Genomic DNA, 20,019 nt, shown 5'->3' with positions numbered 1-20,019 from the left:
AAGTTGCATCTCATCTGGGTAGAGAACTCTAGCACCTGTAAGTTGTTTCTTTGTAGAATCAACCTTCCAAACTTTTCATCATTTTTGTAGCTCCTTCCTGGATTTCATTCATGCATCAATCCCAGGTTTCCAAATTCAACAGCAAACTCAAACGGAAGTCTGACTCTCACGAAGGCTCCATTACCTCATGGTTCTCAGATACTAAATCCACATGGCATCACACCCACGTGACACATGGCTGGACCTTACTGCAGGCTCCCCTTTTTGAAGTGGTTCAGGTCTCCACCTCCATGAGTCAGTTACCCTGTGCTTACTAGTCCTGAACTACCACCAGTCTGCGTCCGTCTAACAGAACACAGCTAAATCATCCTGAATGTTAATCTCACTCCCTTTGTCACAGTCGCCGCTCACAGGTGAAGACGTGGGAAAAATTGAATGAGGTGGTCTTTATTCTATCATTTAAAGAATTAATAAGAATGTAAAATAATACTGGAAGGAAGTCAGACTTCAGATTGGAAAAACAGGCCTGGGTGGAAACTTGGGTCCAAGAAGATTAAAGAATTTCTAGCACAAGTGAAAAAGTCGTTTTCCCTTTACTCCTGCCTAGGTCTCAATAGGAAATGACGATTTATGAAGTCAAAGCTCAGAATTCCATATATATATATATGGATGGCAAAAATCACAACAAATCACATTAAACCATTAAACTCTGGGTGGTAAAGCACATTTTTGGATGATCTGATCTCTAGTTATGAGATTAGTTAAGCTTTGGTTTTGAGCTCATTAATGCTACCTATATTAACTCTATTTATAATAATTAGCCTAAATACCAAACCCACATAAGACAGAGTGGACGGCTCAAGAGGCCGCCTCTGTATCGAGCACCACTCACGCTGTCTGGCTCTGTTTCACACCCTGATTCTTGAAGCTGCTTCATGAGGAACATGGTGCCAGGTACTAACTTAAATCTTTGCAAACTAAGGGAGCTGGCCTGGCCCAGACCTGCAGGTTTCCACGTTCCCGGTAACTGGTTGAGGGTTTAACAATCTAGTTTTGATGCACACTAAACCATCACTACATGGGTGACCCTGGGCAAGTGACCTGCTCTCTTCAATCTGCTGTAAAGACTAATGAGATCACGCATGTCCAGCGTCCAGCACTGGGCCTGGGACGGGTGAACCCTCAGTGTCTGGGGCAGACTTCCCACGAGAGAGCATGCACACCCACACACGTACACACAGGGTAGGATTACAGAGAGAGAAATGATTACCATTTCTTCCCCACGGCTCAAGGAGACCTTCGCCAAAAAAAGAACCTCTCTGTGCAATGCAGGTAGCACTGGGGCTCCAAGCTCACCTTTATTTTATTATCTTATTTATTTATTTTGTTTAATTTTTCTTTTTTTTGGTGGGGAGAGAGTTAATTAGTTTGTTTGCTTATTAAATGGAGGGACTGGGGTTTGAACCCAGGACCTCGTGCATGCTCAGCACACCGTCTACCACTGAGCTATACCCTCCCCTCTCCAAGCTCATCTTTACAAGGAGCAACAGAGGTCTAGGCACTGTTTCCAGTTCTAGTTTCTTGAGCCCCTGGGTTTGCGGCGATGCCTTTGGGGCTGCTGTGGATGAGGATGGGACAGGGACAAGGAGGTTGAGCAGGTTCTTGGGGCCCCTGCTCCACCCTCCTCAAGCGAGGGGCAACTCCGCACTGGGCTTCTTGTCATGCTGCATTTGCAAAGAGGTTCCCGGAGCCCCTGTCTCTGTAAAGGAAACGCACTCCCTGGGCACGTGCTCGGAGCTGCCATAGCTGCTCTCTTTCGGAGCTGGTGGGGTCTGAGCCTGTGCGGCTGCTACCTGCAACCAGGCACATAGGCAACCAGGAGGGGAGGTGGCTGAGTACCAGTGCCAAGGACGCCCCAGTAACAGCTCCTCAGAGAGATACTCAAGGGCATCGGAAGAAGGAGCATGTACTCTGCGATGTTGAGGAGGCTTCCCCACCGCCCCCACCAGTGCCCTCCGGGCGGCCTCTTGATGGCATGAGCGACAGCTAAAAGGGAGGCCAGAAATTGGGAGGCAGAGATTCACCCTTAATCCCCTCCAGTGACAGAACAGAACGAATCCAGAGACTGTGAGAAACACAATCAGAAGAGCCTCAGGGGCTCAGGGCAACGAGAGTCTTACACGCTAAAGATCTGTGAGCGCATTCAGGATGATTCTAGACACAGAACTAATTTCAGTGGGGAGGGCACAGCTCAGTGGTAGAGTGCGTGCCTAGCACGCATGAGGTCCTGGGTTCCATCCCAGTACCTCTATTAAAAATAAATAAAATAAACCCAATTACCTCCCCTTTCCCCCAAATTAAACAACAACAACAACAAAATTAAATTAAAAAAAAGGAAATAATCTCAAATCAGTACCTAGACTTGGTGAATGGTGTACAAGCTCTTGGTTACGATGCTTTGCCCACTTCTGGTTATGTGAACACATACGTGTCTTTTCTCATGCAACACTGCTCCAAGGGTCCACGTTTAGCCCCTTAGGAATTAACAAGATGGAAATCTGCTGTCTTTGACAGGAGCAGGGACCCATAAAAGAGACCCAGCCCAAGTCAGCTATTAACTGGTGCCGGATCTTGGGTTGTTACACTCTCTCAGAGCCATGATGCCTCCAACTAGAAAACGATCAATCAGCCAGCCTCCAAGACCCTGCAACTTGAATCGAGTCCTTAGTAAGCAACTTACTTAGCTCCTTCTCGCTGCCAGTGGGCATTTTTGCAGCTTTCACAAAAGGAGCCTTACACACGGTGCCATCTTCCCTCCGCTTTTCTCTGCCAGCCCCTCCTCTGGAACAGATAAGCATCCCGTCAGATCTGGTCCTCTCACAGTTCTAACTACAGCTGGCTTCAAATCGAAAGGAAATGTCTAATTATCAACCAGCACCCAAGGATTTACCCCTTCATCTTAACAAGAGACCAAAGCACTTGGATACTAAGCAAGAGTTTAATCTGATCTGTGTTTGGGATTGACCAAGTATGAAGATGGACAGAACTTCTCTCCTGGAGCCAAAGAGTGAGATTTCAAAACATACAGACTGACAAGATAGTAGCCAAATGCTAGCTGGAACGGGCTGTCCAAGACTGACGAGTCGACGCAGGAACCCAAGGAGAAATGGGTGATTTAAATATTTTTGAAAGAGCTAAGTAGAGCATGAAGACTGTATTGTTGGCATTGGTCAAACTCTCAAGCAGCACCAAGTTTATGGGCAAGAATGATGTGAACACACCTTGGGAAACATCAGCGGGTCTTGGAGCCTCCTGAGGCGGGAGTCTACCAGCCAACAGCTGAGAGCTGGCAAGTCTGGGCTTGGGACCCAGCTGGGCGACTTGCTAGCTGTGCAGACTTGGCTGTGTTACATAACCTCTCTGAACCTGTCACCTCCCCTCTGAGGATGAAAATCAGACTTCTTCAAAAGTTGGGAGAACTAAATGAGACGATGCTTCCAAGACGCTTAGCACGGAGCTCAGGACGTAATAGGCGTGACATGAGTATCTGTAGTTATGTGTCGTTAATAAGTGACCCTGACTTTTATTAGGAGTCAGCACCCCAATTCCGGGGAGCCTTATAATGTAAAAGAGGGAGAACAGCGAGCGGGCAAGAACGTGGAAGACACGTGGACGGCGGGTGGACCGTGCACTTGCAGGAAACTCAGGAGGAGTCAGGGAAAGGAGGAGATTTTTACAGAACTCCTGACAGGCATGTCCCGTGTGTTCTACTTCATTTAATCCTCACAAAAACATTAACCCCAATTTCACAGAAGAGGTCACCGGGAGGTGGGGAGGCGGGGCTGGGATTCCAACTTGGCTCTGTGGGGTCTGCTGCACCCCTAGAACAGACACACCATGAGGGGCGGAGCTCTCTGTCTGGCCGTCGTAAGAATGGCTAGTGTGCTGCACCTGCCTCTCCAGCCTAGACCGTCTCTGCAGTACCGTGTGGGTGAACACGGAGGCACAGAGGAGGAGCCCACAGATCTTCAGAGGTGCCAACGAAGCAACGGAAGTCTCCGAAGCAGTTCCTGCGTGCAAGGTTGCGGGGTGAGGGGGAGACAGGTTACCGGACATGGGTCCAGCCCTCAGAGAGCCTTGGGTCTGGCCATGGAAAGCTGTCCAGCAGGCAGAAGCAGGAGGTAAGGCCCGCACACGAACGGGAGAGGTGGCAGCCTCCATCTAAGGAGTGAGCCCACAGCCCCGGGCCGATTAGATAATGAACCCGCAGGGCGGATGGTCTAGTCTGAGGAGGTTAAGTCTCCGTGCTCCACCACCAGGAAGACTGCCTTCAAGTGAGTTCTCTGGAAAACCTTTCATCCCTATCACTGCTCAGTGAACATCTGTTTGAATGATGCCAGATTGGAAATCTCTTTTTGGCTATCTGATTATCATGTTTCAGCCCACATCCGAAGGGTTTTATAGAAATAGGTCACTAACAAAAGGTCAGGGAGGAGGAGAAAAGATCTGACCTCCAAGAAGACAATTCCTGTGTAAACACGACCAGGAGAATGACCGACGCTCTCAGAGTCAGAGAGGCACGTCCAGGGGGAGCTTGGAAGTCTGTTGCGTAAACTCCCAGGTGCCACGGGTGTTACTGGCAGAGACATGGAGAAAACTTGTTCTGCCACCTCTGGAGAAACCGCCTCGATGACTTTCTCATGTTCCGGCTGGGGAACTCCAGGCTTCACCCCGTGGGCAGCTGGCTCCCCAGGGCAGGATGTGTGGGGACGCCGGCGCGCACAGCGGCTCCCTCCTCCCAGCCGGCAAACGTGGGCAGGGATGTCCTCGTCGGGCTGAGACGGAGCATTTGCTCCAGCCGACTACTCTGCACCGGATATGAGAACGCATCCTCTTGAAAAGAATGTTGCCGGGAACTGGGGCTTATCTGTTGTTCATGCAGATGGAATACAGACGACCAGCCCGCCGAGCTCAGGAGACAGAAGGGGTGCTTTCCTCTCTGAAACCAGGGGGAAATTCGAAACAAACAGTACCCCGAAGAAGAAAGAAATCTGTTGTTCTGCAAGTAAGGGAACGAAACGACAATCTGTCTGTTTAGATTTCTAGGGGGGAAGAAAAGGAAGAAGGCATATTCCCAGCAGATCTGTAAAAGCTGTGAGGAAGAGTTCTGGCAGACACTCCAGGAGTGAACATGAGGGAAGATCTGAATGCTTCTTTAGGATGAAGAGCTTTTTATTTCCCCTACAAATCCTCAATCATGAATTTCTTACAGAAAAGATGTCCTAAGAGACCCTGAGAAATAAAGCCACGTGGCAGATTTCAGGATCAACATGATCTCTGGAGAGTGTCTCAGGGAATTAAACATGATTTTTTTTTTCCACATGAAAAGTGCACATTTGGGAAATTTTTCATCGGGGTCAGAAATATTTCTTTTTCTTTAATCGAAGCACAGTGTTTATTAGTTGTGGTAAATAGGGAGACAGGGAGATAGTTCTTAAAGCACTGTCTCCAGAAATTTAAAATATAAAATAGTTGGTGTAGCTCAGTGGTAGAGTGTGTGCTTAGCGCACACAGGGTCTGGGGTTCAATCCCCAGTACCCCCATTAAAATAAATAAATAAACAAACAAACAAACCTAATTACCTCCCCCATCCCCCAAAAAGAACATTAAAAAAAATAATACTAATAGACGCTGGGGAGGGTGTGGAGAAAAAGGAACCCTCCTACACTGTTGGTGGGAATGTAATTTGTTGCAGCCACTATGGAGACAGTATAGAGCTTCCTTAAAAAGTTAAAAATAGAGTTACCATATAATCCAGCAATCCCACTCCTGGGCATATATCCAGAGAAAACTATGACTGGAAAAGACACATGCATCCCAGTGTTCACAGAAGCACTATTCACAATAGCCAAGACACGGAAGCAGCCTAAATGTCCATCAAGAATAACGAAGATGTGGTAATATTTATACAATGGAATACTACTCAGCCATAAAAAGGATAAAATAATGCCATTTAAAGCAACATGGATGGACCTAGAGATGATTATATTAAATGAAGTAAGTCAGACAGAAAAAAAACAAATACCATATGATACACTTACATGTGGAATCTAAAAATATGATACAAATTCTATTTACAAACCAAAAACAGACTCATGGACATAGAAAACAAACTATGGTTACCAAAGGGGAAAGGGAGTGGAGGGATAAATTAGGGGTTGGGGATTAACAGACACACATGAATATATATAAAACAGATAAACAATAAGGACCTACTGTATAGCACAGGGAACCATATTCAATTTCTTGTAATAACATATAATGGAAAAGACTCTGGAAAAAAATATGTATCTATATGTATAACTGAATCATTTTGCTGTATACCTGAAACTAGTATTGTAAATCAACGACACTTCAATAAAAAAAAAAAAAGAAAAGAAACGGTGAAGACCAAAAGAAGAAGAAAAAACTCCCAAACATCATGTGATTTACTCCAACTTTAGACTGTGTATTTGGAGCTGAACACAGCCCTGACCGTTAAGCTGGCAGACGTCCATCAGTTCAGCTCTCTGGACGGAGACATGGCAGATAGCTGGCACCCTCATTGTTACGACAGTTATTAATAAACTTCCCCACAATGGAAGGAAGTGCTCGTATGGGGAGAAAGGGAACGTGTGAAGGGCTGAGTCATGGGTGTGGATGGACCACACTCAGCACATGTTTTCCCCAGAGTGCAAAGGGTCAGAGCTGGGGGAATCAGAGCAGACTGCAGGTTTTTGTGCTATTTTCTTTCTTTCTTTTTTTTAAACCAAAGGTCCATCACCACATTCTCTGCAATGCAGCTCTTCACAATGAAGATGACTCAGCCACCAGCTCATTAATCACACCGTCCGATGTCTATTTATAGACACAACATGCCGTTCTGTTTTGGAGAGAGTGGGTGGCTTCTGCGCCTGCCTTTCCATTCCAGAAGCCAACATCAGTCTCATTGTTCTCTGTCTTCAAGAAAGGATGCACAGTAATTTGGGGGGGGGGGCGGGTCTGGGTGGCTAATGGGACAATCCACATGGGCCTGCAGAACACGGGCTGTTTCCTCAGCAAGTCTGTGCCATTTTCTTTAAATAGGCTGGGAGCAAAAACACATCTCCCTGAGCCCCAACCCTCCCACTGAAACCAGAACTGTCCTGTGATGGCAAACTCCAGCAGCAAGGCTAGGACCATCCTACCCGCCTCTGGCTTTCAGACGAGCGCTAGGAAGGCCACATGTGTTGACTTATGACACAGAGAGTTGTTCTGTCATTGGTTTTGATATGCCATTTTTTCTCCTCTCCCATCTTTTTTGAGATTTCAAGAAATGGGGGTAAGGAAGACTGGAATAAACCCTTTGAAGTTCCCACAGAAGGGATTTCAGATGCTCTTTCTGAACCCTGAAAACATCATAACTGAAGGGTTTTGATTCAGATTTTCTTTCAAACTCTACCTGAATCTATGAAAATTGAGGGGTCAGATGCAGGCTCTCTTTGGGCAGAGTGAATACAGTGTCCCCTGCTTACTGCTCCCTGCAGGGGTGAGTCAGCAGGCTGGCTCGGGACCCAGAGATGCAGAGCTTGGGAGGAGACCAGGATGGGGGGACAGGGGATGGGGCTCTGCCTGCCTAGAAGAGGGGGCTGCACCCTGAGCTGCCCCAAATCCCCTCTTCCAGGGGACTCTGGGACGGCCAGGCCATCTCTCAGCAGATGTGTTCTGGGACAGGGGTCCTCACATCTTTTTAGAGCCTGGTCGTCAGAGCCCCTTCACAAATGGAATTGGGACACAGGTTCCATGATTTTCCTAGGGTCTGAATCTCATCCAGGGCAAGATCAGGAGGTTAGCGATGGACCCCTTTCACTCTAACACAGCTCAGAAGGCTCACCACCTCTCAGGGTCTCTACTAGGACACAGGCCTACAGGTCTCCCACCACCCAGCCCTCCAGATCACCACTGAAGAACTCAGCGGGGCTGCGCGCCAAGCCTGAGTCAATCAATTCATCTCTGTAGACCTTCTCTTTTTGAGATGTTAGCCCTTGGCTTAAGCCATGAGTAAGTGTGGACTTCTGACTTCTTGAACAATATCACTGACATTTCTTCATTTTTTTTTTTAGCATCTGAGACCTCAGACACCTTTAAAATGACTGAAGTATGGCACTGGGTAGTGATGTGCTCTCATTAGAAACAGGAAAAGCATCTTCCAAGTTACAAATAGTTGGAAACATTTTATCTCTGCTTTACGTCAATAACTAGTATGCAAACTCTCTGAGGAGAGTGGCTGTAACTTTTTAAATGCTGTGTACAGCCACGAGCAAAGTCTGGAAACTAGAAAAATGTTTATACCATAGAAATATCACAGCGTGGTTACAGGGCCGTTACACCCCGGTGTGGGTAGACAAGGGAGGAAGGGAGAATGAAAGATGATGAGGATGTTGCTGTTTGTAGGAGAAGCCTGATCTGACAAGATTAACCTCAGAAGGTCTAAGACCATCATGATTAAAAGCGACACAGTCCAATTTGAGGGAAAATGTTGGTGGCAGGTTTATGAGAGACCCATGGCAAGGACCAAGATACCATAAGCTCTGGGAACATAGAAGGTTCTTAAGATGCAGCACACGCAGGGTTCTTACAGGATCCTTCAAAACTTAATTTCAATAATCGTGCATTACTGCCATTCGTTTGTTAATGGTTTTTTAAAATTTGGCACCCTAAGAAGAGGCAACAGAAGTAAAAATAAACTAAAAGGACTACATCAAACTAAAAAGCTTCTGCACAGCAAAGGAAACCATCAACAAAAAGAAAAGGCAACGTACTGAGTGAGAGAAAACATTAGCAAATCACGCATCTGATAAAGGGCTAATATCTAAAATATGTAAGGAACTCATACAACTCAGTAACAATAAAAAAAATCCAATTAAAACATGGGCAGAGGATCTGAACAGACACTTCCCAGAGAAGACTTACAGATGGCCAGCAGCACATGAACAGCTATCCAGCATCATTCACGATCAGGGAAACGCATATCGAAACCACAGTGAGATAGCACCTCACGCCTGTCAGAACGGCCGTCATCAAGAAGACGAGAAATAGCCAGGGCTGTGAGGCTGCGGAGAAGAGGGGATCCTCCCCCACTGCTAGGGGGCATGCGAATTGGTGCAGCCACTGTGGAAAACAGTATGGAGGCTCCTCTAAAAACAGAATTACCATGTGATCCAGCAATCCCACTACTGGGTATATATCCAAAACAATGAAAACAGTAACTTGAAAAGATACCTGAACCCACGTTCACAGCAGCGTTATTCACAACAGCTATGACACGGAGACAACCTGAGAGTCCAGCAGTGGGTGAATGGCTAAAAGAAACTGCGATCACATATATACTTTAAATATATATATATACACACACACACACACACACACACACAATACACACAATGGAATATTATTCAGTCATAACAAAACCCTGAAAATCCTGACCTTTTCAGCAACATAAATGGACCCTGAGGGCATTGTGCTAAAGTGAAGGAAGTAAGACAGAGAAAGACAAATACCATTTGATCCCACTGACATGTAGACTCTAAAAACAAACCCCCAAATACCCTGAGCTCACAGATAAAGGGCACAGACCGGTGTCTGTCAGAGGCAGGGGTGAGGTGGGGCGAAACAGGTGAAGGGAGTCAACAGGTACAAACTTCCAGTCATCAAATACATGAGTCGTGGGGAGATCATACAAAAAATGTTTTTAATTTTTAAAAAATTGTATGCTGAGCACCTACTGGGCATGAGGCCCTGGGCTAAAGGTGGAGAAAAGGATTTTCAAGTGATGATTCGTTCCTCAAAATGCTTTTCAGGAATATTTATTAGACACCATGTGTTTTTTAGCAGGAAGCAGCAGGTGAAGGAGAGACGCTAACTGGCCAAACAGGAGGCTGGCCTACTTCCTGAATGAATGAAGGGTAGGACATAGGGTCTGGCGAGTGTAATAAAAAGAGTGTTTAAATCAGGGCCATCCCAGAAGAGGGATGCCCTCGCATTCTGTGGGAGCGCATCACTGAAAGGTCTTCTCGACATGCAGTGAGGTGGGAGGACCCTGAAGGATGGAAGGGATGGGGAGGTCGGGGAGGGAGGCTAGCCTAGACTCCCCATGGTGGGCGATGGGAAACCCGCCCCTTCCGGGTGGGGCTGCAAGGCCTTGCCTCAGGTGAAGGCACCTCCCTCCTCACGTGGAAGGTCAGAGAGGCAGCAGCCACAGCCCCTGCGGGAGTGATGGCCAGATCTGCGGGTCCTAGAAGTCCCCATGTTGACTGACGGACCCCCTCCTGTTCACGGTCTCTCCCTGCCCTGGACCATGGTCCTTCCTAAGTCAGGGGAGGGAGGCCTCCCCTGGAGCCCAGCCTCATCGCTTAGGGACCATTCTCCAGGATCTAGCTTGCAGGGCTGGGCCAAGTTTGACGTGCTCTCGGGCCTGGTCCTGGAGCCGGGCTCCCACCTCCCCCACTCCTCCTCCACCCCACTTTCCTCTAGCCTAGCCGAGCAGCAGAGGGTGGGCAGGGAAAAGGCGCAGGGCCTCGGTCCTACAAATGGAGCCACTGTAGAAGCGGGGAGGGCAGGGGGCCTTGGCTGCCTCCGTCAACACCCAAACAGCTTTGCGTGGGGGTCCTAAGTTATCAAACACGCAAAAACTGCTTTAACATCTCATGATAAGGATGCTCGCAGTGGGTGTGGGAGTGGCTTCAGAGGGAAGGCTTTCTTTTGATTCCTATCCCAGCCCACAGGCTCGATGACTAACGTCAAGCTGATGGTAGTAACAGAGAGGAACTGCTTTCATCTTAAAGATGCCTGGCTCTCATTTCTGATGGTTGAATTGTCAGTTTCACGTCAGAAGCTTTGGGGGTCCTGCTCACCACCCACTCTGGACCTGCTGTTCAGTTTGTCCCTCCTGGAGGCTTCTGGGGACAATGGGCCTGAGCAGATGGACGAGGACATGGGTTTAAAGGTAGGGAGACCTGGGTTCCAAGAGCTTGAGGCCACACACCCACCTGAGGCTTTTCTCGCTCCTTCAGCTGGAAGAGTGTTTCTCAAAATGTGGTCCTCAGACCAGTGGCATCAGCCTCACTTGGGGACTTGTCAGAACTTGCTAGAAATGCAGACTCCCAGGCTCACCCTAGACCTACAGATTAGACACTCGGGGCCTGGGGCCCAGCTAGCTGAGTTTGAACATACTCTCCAAGGGTTTCTGACGCACTTGGGAACCCAAGCTGGAAGAAATCTACCCTCCTTCTGGACATAAATGCCACGTTCAGTAAGCACCCAGATTTCCGGGTGGATGTGAAACCACAGCAGGATGCGCCCCACACACTGAGGCTGAAGGAAGAGTCGGGCTTATCTGTGGCTGGATAAGGAGGACAGTGGGCAGATAAATCCAGGCTCGAATCTGAGACTCTGGGTTTTAACAGGGCGTAGGAGTGTCTAAGGGGATAATCACGGGGGCTGGGGGGCGGGGGGGACTCTGCCCTTTGTCATTCAGCAGGTGATTGGGATCAGGAGTGGCTGGAATTCGAGGCAGGGGTCTTGGACTTTGAATGGCATTCTCTTCGATACAACGTGGTCCGTGGTCTTCCCCGTAAACCTCTAAGCCAGAAATAATGGTTACTTGGCCCATTGTACTGATGAAAAATCTTTAAGAATCCAAGACAGGGAGGGGTTTACGGTGAACCTGGCGGTGATCAGGCAGAGGCAGATCCAGCATGGTGGGGCCTGAAACTTACGTGATTTTGGTGGTTCTATTTAAGAAAAAGAACGCAGGATGTATTACGTTCACAGATTTTACAAAACACCTGGCCAATCGGACACACAGCCAGGGCCCCCACTCAGGACCTCAGAAAAGCCTGTCCAGGGAGGAGCCTTAAACTGAAGCTCCGTCAGCCCCACAGTAAATCTGCCTCTGGGACCAGGAGGGACACACGTGCTCACCCTCGCCCTTCAGTCTGAATGTTTTCCTGGCTCTGATTGGACTCCACCAGCCCAGAAGCCAACTAGACAGTTTTCAGCCTTTTCCCCTTCTTGTGTCTTCTTCCTTCTTAATTTCATTTTGTTGCTGCCTGCAGTCACCGGATGTAGTTATAGAGATGACTCTGGAAGATGAGGCAGGGCAGACTTCTTGCTTTCCTTTCTGGCTCAGAGGCGAGGAGGGGTACACTGGCCCCTGGAATGATCAGGCCTTGACCGCATGGCTGAGGTTGGGGGGTGCGCTGCATTAGAGTGTTCTAACCTTTCCAAACACTGACCGCCTCCCTCTCAGTCCCTGCTCAGCTCAGATCCCTCTCCTTCCAGCCGCTTCCATGGATGGCATCCCTTCTCCTAAAGTCAGCCCGACCTGTAACCTCAGGGCACTTCTGCCTTCCCAGCATCTTAGGACCAGTGCCTCGCCCAGAGCCCCGCAGAAACAGACGGCGGGGATCAGATCCTCTGACTGTCCCTTTCCAGAGGCTCCAGACCACACTCTGTGACAGCAAGTCTCGCCTTGACAAACCATCAAGAGTTTTCTCTCCTTTTAAAAGTTCTCCCGGGAACACAATGTGGGTCACTCAGCACCACGACCCTGACCGGCAGCCCCTGAGTGAAGCAATCCCCACCTTCCGTCCTTGGAGCGGACACCCCTGAGATCAGCCATCAGCGTCCAGAAGGCTCTGGAGGCGGCTGAAGAGACGTGTGTGCCCGACAGTCCTCCCCGCACGGTGTGCTTCTGCTGCTTCGCCCCCGCCCCCCATCTTGATACTTTCGCAGGTTTCTCAGATCCCCACTGGGCTGCGAACCTTGGTCTGGAAACCAGAGCCAGCTCCCGGGGAGCCTGCCGAGCTGTCTCAGCTGCTGCCTGGCGGGCCCCACGTTCCTCGGAGCCCCCGGGGTGGAAGCCCTGCCTCGGGGTGGGGGTGTGCAGCTCTCTCGGGGTCTGTGAGAGCGGCACCTGGACAGACGCCCCGCTCACCTGAGGACAGGAGGACAGGAGGACAGACGGACGCCCCGCTCACCTGAGGACAGGAGGCTCCCGCTGCTGCCGCTGATGATCTTGCCCTTGCTGCCCATGTTGGCCAGCTTGGACGTCTTCAGCGTCCCCGTCTCCGTCAGGTCGATCGCGATTTCGCTCAGGCTCCGGGCGGCATGGATTTTCGACTAGAGAGACAACCAGGTTATGCAGGTCAGATGGGGGACAGGGACGCTCCCCTCCGAGTGATGACAAGCCAAGCCGTGACAGTGATGGCCCAACCACTTGTCATCCTGAAATCTTGTAAACGGACTCACCGCCCAAACTGCAGCATTTCTCTGTGTGTCCCTGGGGCCCACGGCTAATCCCTGGGGCTTCCCTGCAGGAGCAGACAGGACGACAGGTGACTCGGGCCAGAAATGTTCTAAGCCTGTCACCCCACAGGTGGTATGTCCAGGGCCTGCGAGTGTGGACAAGGAGTCGGACAGACCTCGCTGGAGTCCTGATTCAGGGGAATTACCTAACCACACTCGGCCCGTGTGAGCCCAACTCTGCCCGCGACTCAGAAGCCATGGAGGATGGGCAGACCGTCGCCCGGCTCTCTCACTTACATCCTGTGCCCAGGTGCCCACAGCTGTCCAGTAACATCTGTCTGAACCCTGAAGCTTTGCCCTTCCTCTGGCCCCACACTGATGCTGACATCAGTGAAAGACAGTGACTTCCGACTGCCAGGCACTCTCCTCGTGTGAACAAGATGAGAGCCCGAGGGGCAGAGCAAATGCTGAGGCTTTTGCTTGTTAGGTTCACTGGGTCTGACCCGTCTCCCTCCTCCCCCACTTCCAGCTCACTGGTCCTGCCCTGTCTCAGCGTCTCCTCTCCGACTCCCGCTTCTGCTCCTGCCTTCAGAACCAGCCTGCCTTCCTCCGGTTAGGGCTTCCTTGCTCATAAAAGGATCCCAGCTGCCGGGCCCCGCAGGGCTTTCTGGCTTGTCGCAGAAAGCAGGGGCGCTATCTGTTTCATTTTGACACAGGACATCAGTAGCTTCCACCTGGCGGAGTTTTATCTTCCGAGCAAACTACAGGAGGCACAATCCATTCCTTCCTTTCTTTCAGGAAGGGACTACTCTTTTTATGAAGGCCCACACTTGCAGTTACATAAGATTAACTCATGAAGACACAGACCAACTTAGCCTGGGTTCAGGCTCTGAAGTCAGAACGATCCAGATTGAAATTTGGACTCTTCCCAGTGAATCACCATTTGACCTTGACTTTCAGCCTCTCCCTGTTTGTATGATGGGAGCTCTTAAAACCAGCATCACAGAGTTGTGATGTCAGGGCTGAATTAGACAAGAGACGGCAAGGCCAACGGAGTCGGAATTGGAACAGGATATAAATCAGGGCCTGGCAGTCATCTGCTAAATAAGGTTAGATTAATGATTCAACTGGATATTTGGGGGGATCTCATTAATCACACGGAAGACGTGTCCCCATCCCCAACCCCCCACCATTCCCGTCACACCAATCTTGGAAGCAGGAAACAAAATACGGAAAAGGGACAACAGACATACTTCCCAAGAGAGATTTATTTCACAGAAATTCTAGAAGGCTACCAGCTTCTCTCTAGATTGGAAATCTCACGACTAGAAGGACCAGATGGAGGAAGCACTATGGGGAGATGGACTGATGGGGAGATCTCTCATTGCAGGATTAAGTCTTCTGGCCAACGCAGAAGAGCTTCCAAATTTCTGGACGTTTTGCTATGAGGGTCTTGTCTCACTAAGTATTATTATGGACATCCTGTGAGCAAGGTTTAAGGGGCCCCCTATCATGCTTTCACTGGGTTTTTAATCCAAATGCAATAAAGAATAGCAGACTGGATCAGAAGGAAAAAAAAAAGATTAAGAAGAAGGAAAGATGTTTGGACAGGGTGTGGGGCCAACTCAAGAAGTCCTCAATCTGAATTCAGAGGAAAAGTGACTAATTTTTACCCTGAACAATTTAAACTTTCCAATATTTTCCTCCAGACTCTACAAGACATTCCTGGGCTCTGGGGTACGCAGGTTGCCAGGATCCAGCTGACATTTCTAATCTTTGGGGTCAGCAGGTATAATTTACCAAAGGTAACTGGTGCCCACATCATTCTGAATGAGCCGCTGGAAACCAACAAAGACAGCTTCTTTCTGCTCTGTCTTTGGTGATGGAGGATGCACGCTCGCGAGCGCGTGTGTGTGTGAGAGGGAGAGAGAATTTCTTAAATGACGTGCCCTAGGAGCCTGTGAGAAGAAAATAACCAAGTGTCCGGGGAAGAACACATGAGACCCCCACCCCTAAATATCCAGCTGACTCATTAATCTAACCTCATTTAGCAGATGACTGCCAGGCCCTGACTGATAGCCTGTTCTGATTCCGACTGCCCACCCCCGCTGACTCCGACCGCTGGCCTGCACTTGTTTCTGGGGTTGAGAAGCAGCCCTCGGGAGGCCTGGGCTTTGCTGAAGCCCTTCAGAGAAAGGAATGGTTGGCACAGCCCGATACAGTCAAGTGTGCAGCAACGGCCGGTCTGCCAGCCAGCACTGGTTGTTCAGAAATATTTGGAAGTGCTCTGCCCTGGGCCTGTCAGCCGTCACTCACCCATACCCGTACTGCCAACTGGAAGTGGCTCACATCACCATCGTCTGAAGAACATTCCAGAAAGGAAAGGTGTTGTACCACAATTCCTAAGGTGAATTTTATCATCTCTGACTTAATTTGGGGGAGCTTTTAGAGAATGTAAACATTTCACAGGTGTTGGCCAGGGCACCGTACGCTGGATTAATAATGACAATCATAAAAGCTAGAACACCTCTCCTAAAGCAGTTTCACAAACACTGTGTCCCTGGACCAGTCAGTGACTTTGGTCGGAGATTTCCTGTCTTGTTCTCTAACTGGGGAAAGCAAGCAGGAGTGAGGAGAGACTCAGCCAGAGTCACAGAACTGGAAGCAGAGTCCCTGGACCTCCCTGTAGGGGCACTCACTCCTCACCTGTCCCTGAAGACAGAGGAATTGGTTCCAACAAGAAATGCACTGGTTCTGGGCTGAGAGCAGAGCTCGGTGGTAAGAGTGCATGCTTAGCATGCACGAGGCCCTGGGCTCAATCCCCAGTACCTCCATTTAAAAAATATACACACACACACACACACACAAGGAGAAGAAGAAATCAGAGTCTCTGGAGCATCTGTGAGCATTCACAGCTTATTTGGGGAAAATTCTCCTGCTCCTGGGAGTCAGTGCGACTCCTGCAGTCCCTCAGGGGCTGCTGAGAGTGACAGCTGGAAGCTCCCTATTGCTGCGAGCCTTTTAAAAGACACTTCTTGTTAATAAGTGGTCTCTGACAGTTACTTTTTGAGGTTTGCTTGTTGTGTCCGTGGGCTGACCTGTAAGCCTGTTGAATCAGGCTTCTCCAGACCATCTTCGACAACAGGGCGGCAGAGCCCGAAGAATGGGCCTCCTGAGATACCCAAGAGACCCCCCAGTGCAAAAAGCCAGCATAGGGAGGAGGAGTTCAAACAGCGACTGTACCATCCTTTGGGTGAAATAAGCTTTTTCTTTTTTCTGTTCAAAATGGTTATCAGTGTGTGGGGGGTCTGCCCACAAGAGGAATTGGCAGTGGGGCTGAGGAGGGCTGCCAAGCTCTTGACGCCTCATCGTGCATCGCCCAACAATACGGAGGATGGATCAGTCCCAAGGGTCTGACCTCCAGCTCTTGCCACACTGACACCCACCCACTGTCTCAATCTGAAGCATGACTCAGAACAGTTTGGCCCTGCTTCTGTTTGATCTAATCATGCCTCAAATCCATGTGCCAATGCCCATCATCGCCAGGAGAGCTGGGGAACACTCTCACTTAGCCCTAGCAACAAAAAGGTTCCTCCCTGTGCCCATTCTCCCCAGAAGATGACCAAAGCCGGGGCCAGGGAGAGGACTTAGCAGAGGAGAAGGTGCATTAGGTAACAAAGGCCATGATTTGAAATTGAACTATGACTTAAGGGGCTGTTTGCTTTCTTCCTGTCCTATTTTCTCACTGTCCTTCTCTTAACTCCCACTGAACCCCAACAATGTCCCTCCACTCCTTTCCCCAAGCCAAGGAAAGAGCAACTCCATCCAGAAGGAAAATAAGGCAAAAGAGGAAGCCGCAAGGATCCAAGAGGGCACCAGTCCAATAAATCCTGGGCCCAGGGTCCTGCCACCTCCTCCCCTCCCGAGAACTTACACGATGGGATGAGACCTCCCACGGGTGGTGGGACCGACGAGGCCAGGGCCAAGGTCAGTCTCCCTCTGTAGCTCCGCACTCCACACCCCACCCTCCCAAGACAGCAGGATCCTGAGAAAGACACAGAGCCCATCTTGATACGGCTTTTCACCTGAGGGGTAATGGATGGGAGTGGCTTGTGCGGGGCGTGCAAGGGGAGCTGGGCAGGCGAGGCTGCAGGAAGAGGGGCAGAGCGGTGATGTAAGCCATGTGTGAGCCGAGGAGACGTCATTTTCTCACCCACCAGAAAATGCCCCCCTGTGTCTGAGCTGGAGCTGGGTCAACCCCCCTTGGTGGATGGCTGTCTACCAAGGCCGGAGGCTCCAGATCCACCTGAGGGAAATGGAGCTGTTGCTTGTGTGTGTGTTTCCAGCTTTGTATTTTTAAGAAACAGAGCTGGCAGCTGGAAAAGCCTGGAGGGTTTTCACAGCAATTATCCTCAACGGTTAGGTGGTGTCTGTGAGTTGAAGACGGTTGCTTTTTTTTTTTTTTCCTCAAAAAGAAAACAATATGCCACTGTTTACACACCAACAGGGCTTGACTGCTTGTTCCCAGGAGAGCTCCTGAGGGTCAGAAGCATGGGTGGAATTCCTCAAAAGGGCCCTACCTGGCTGCGGCAAATAGTCTGAGTGGCTCTGACTGTGGCTGACCAAGTTTGCAGAAAATGTGTCGCCCTCTTAAAGAGCTGATCTTGTTTCTGCCTCCTCTAGCCCTAAGAGGCCAGGCTGTACCCGTGCACCTCTCAGCGCAAGGGATGCAGTGCCTCCCCCACCCATCCAATTCCCAGTCCCCAAACCAAAGATCCAGACAAGGGCCCTCGTGGACGCTTAGGTGAGCTCACAGCTCAGTGAAAGTTCTGGTCTCCACAGAGGTCCTCCCAGTCCCAGCAAAGGGACTTACCTTACTCTGCTTTCTGTCCAGATAGAACTGGTGTTGGCTGATGGCCATGGCCCAGATGGACTTGATCAGTGCTGGACACGCGTACCACGTGTGCACTGCGATGCCGCTGTGTCCAAACGTCCTCCTTGTCACCGAAGCCCTGGGGAAGCAAGAATCAGAAGGTTCAGTCATGTGTACCATGAGGGACTCTGCTCCTGGGTGGACAGCTTTTACTGAGAACCCACTGGGTCTTAGAAGTTCTGGCATGAAGGCCAGACAGATGAACGCGAGTGTACTTGTGTGTACACACACACACACACACACACACGCATACGAAATGGGCTGCCAAAGGCCATCTTTTTGTTTTATTCTTTAAATAAAAATTGATTCTATTTGAGGTACGTGACATGTTGGCTTGATACATGTACACACAGTGAAATGATCACTGCAGTCAAGCTAATGAACATTTCACCTCCTCACAGTTACCGCTGTGTCTGTGTGACGAGAGCACGTGAAATCTACTCTTGGTCAGTTTCCAGTGTATAATGCAGGACTATTGACAACAGTCACCACGCTGGACATTAGGTCTCCAGACTCCCTCATGCTATGCAACTGCAACCTTGTACCCTTTGACCAGCGTCACTCCGTTTCCCCCACCTCCCTGTCCCTGGTAACTGCTCCTCTGCTCTCCGCTTCTATATATTCGACTTTTTTAGATTGCACACAGAAGTGAGATCGTGCAGGCCTTTTCATTCCGTGTCTGCCTTATTCCAGTGCATCACATCCTCTAGGTCCATCCGTGTTGCAAACAGCAGGATCTCCGTATTTTTTTAAGGTTGAACGATACTCTGTGGTGTTTGTACACCACAATTTCTTTAACCGTTCATCCATCAGTGGACACGGAAGTTGCTTCCACATCTTGGCCACTGTGAATAATGCCAGTCTTAGGATTTGGTGGCTCCTTAGGGTTCAGAATTTGGCCAAGCCTCTGCCTTGTCTGGAATAAGATGGGTCATTCTAGGTCACAGGACGGTCTTCTCTGGGCTTCAGCTCCTGGCACTGGACCAAGACAAATTTCAGAGACAGACACAGCCTTTGATAACATCCTTTATTAACCAAGAAATGCTGCCTATGGTGAAGGAGGAGGAAATTCTCTTCTGTTTGCCACAGGCCAAAGCATCCAAGGGAATCAGGAGTCCTTATGTTACTCTCAAGCAATGTGCCTGGAAAGAGTTGGGTACCGATTTCAAATATATTCCGAGGGCAGGCAGGGTGTAACGGATCAGGAGAGGGAAGGCAGGAAGAAACGAGCCTGGCCGATCCCTCCCCACTACCCCACCTGCACGTGCACATTCATGGAGGAGACACAGAGAACAGACGCATGGAGTAGAGAGAGGCTTTAAATCAAAGGCGGGAAAGGCTGGTCCCAACACAATTCACCGCATTAATGGTATCAAGGGAAAAACGAGTTATAGGATCATGCTCTCAACGAAGTGTTTATAGGATGGGTGGATTATTTTACAAGTGAAGTCGGACAATGCGTGTTTGCTTATGCGCGTGTATGCGAGTGGATGTGGGGGGGCAAGGTGGCGGCACAGCGGGTGAGGTTTGGGGTAGCGTACGTGCACTTCAGAAGAAAAATGTGTGTTCAAGACTGAGCCACCTCACTGGGGAGAAACTTGGGGCAGTCAGGACTTGTGAGTATCACTTTCCTTTCATGGCCAGTTTTCCCTTGAAGAAAGTTAGAAGCTGTCCCCACCACCTCCCTTGGGGTGGGGGTGGGGGGGTGCCAAGACTTAACAGGAGGTGTCCTTCAGACCCACTTTCAAGGAGGAATTCAA

At 49.6% G+C, this 20,019-nt stretch overlaps 1 protein-coding gene across 10 annotated transcripts in view; it reads right to left on the bottom strand.

The window, feature by feature from the left end:
* Nucleotides 1-20,019, bottom strand: part of FRMD4A (FERM domain containing 4A) — a 441,493-nt gene that overhangs the window by 32,205 nt on the left and 389,269 nt on the right. For all 10 annotated transcript variants that reach the window (XM_072955338.1, XM_072955337.1, XM_072955343.1 and 7 more), the window contains 2 exons: nt 18,200-18,338; nt 13,059-13,200 (listed from right to left, as the gene is read on the bottom strand). In XM_072955338.1, coding sequence (XP_072811439.1) covers nt 13,059-13,200; nt 18,200-18,338 — 281 coding nt within the window. The remainder of the gene's footprint in view (nt 1-13,058; nt 13,201-18,199; nt 18,339-20,019) is intronic.

Source organism: Vicugna pacos, chromosome 35 (assembly GCF_048564905.1).
Source record: "Vicugna pacos chromosome 35, VicPac4, whole genome shotgun sequence".
In the NCBI taxonomy this organism is placed as follows: domain Eukaryota; kingdom Metazoa; phylum Chordata; class Mammalia; order Artiodactyla; family Camelidae; genus Vicugna; species Vicugna pacos.
Note: the sequence above shows the minus strand (reverse complement) of the source record. Positions and strands in the feature narration are given on the sequence as shown.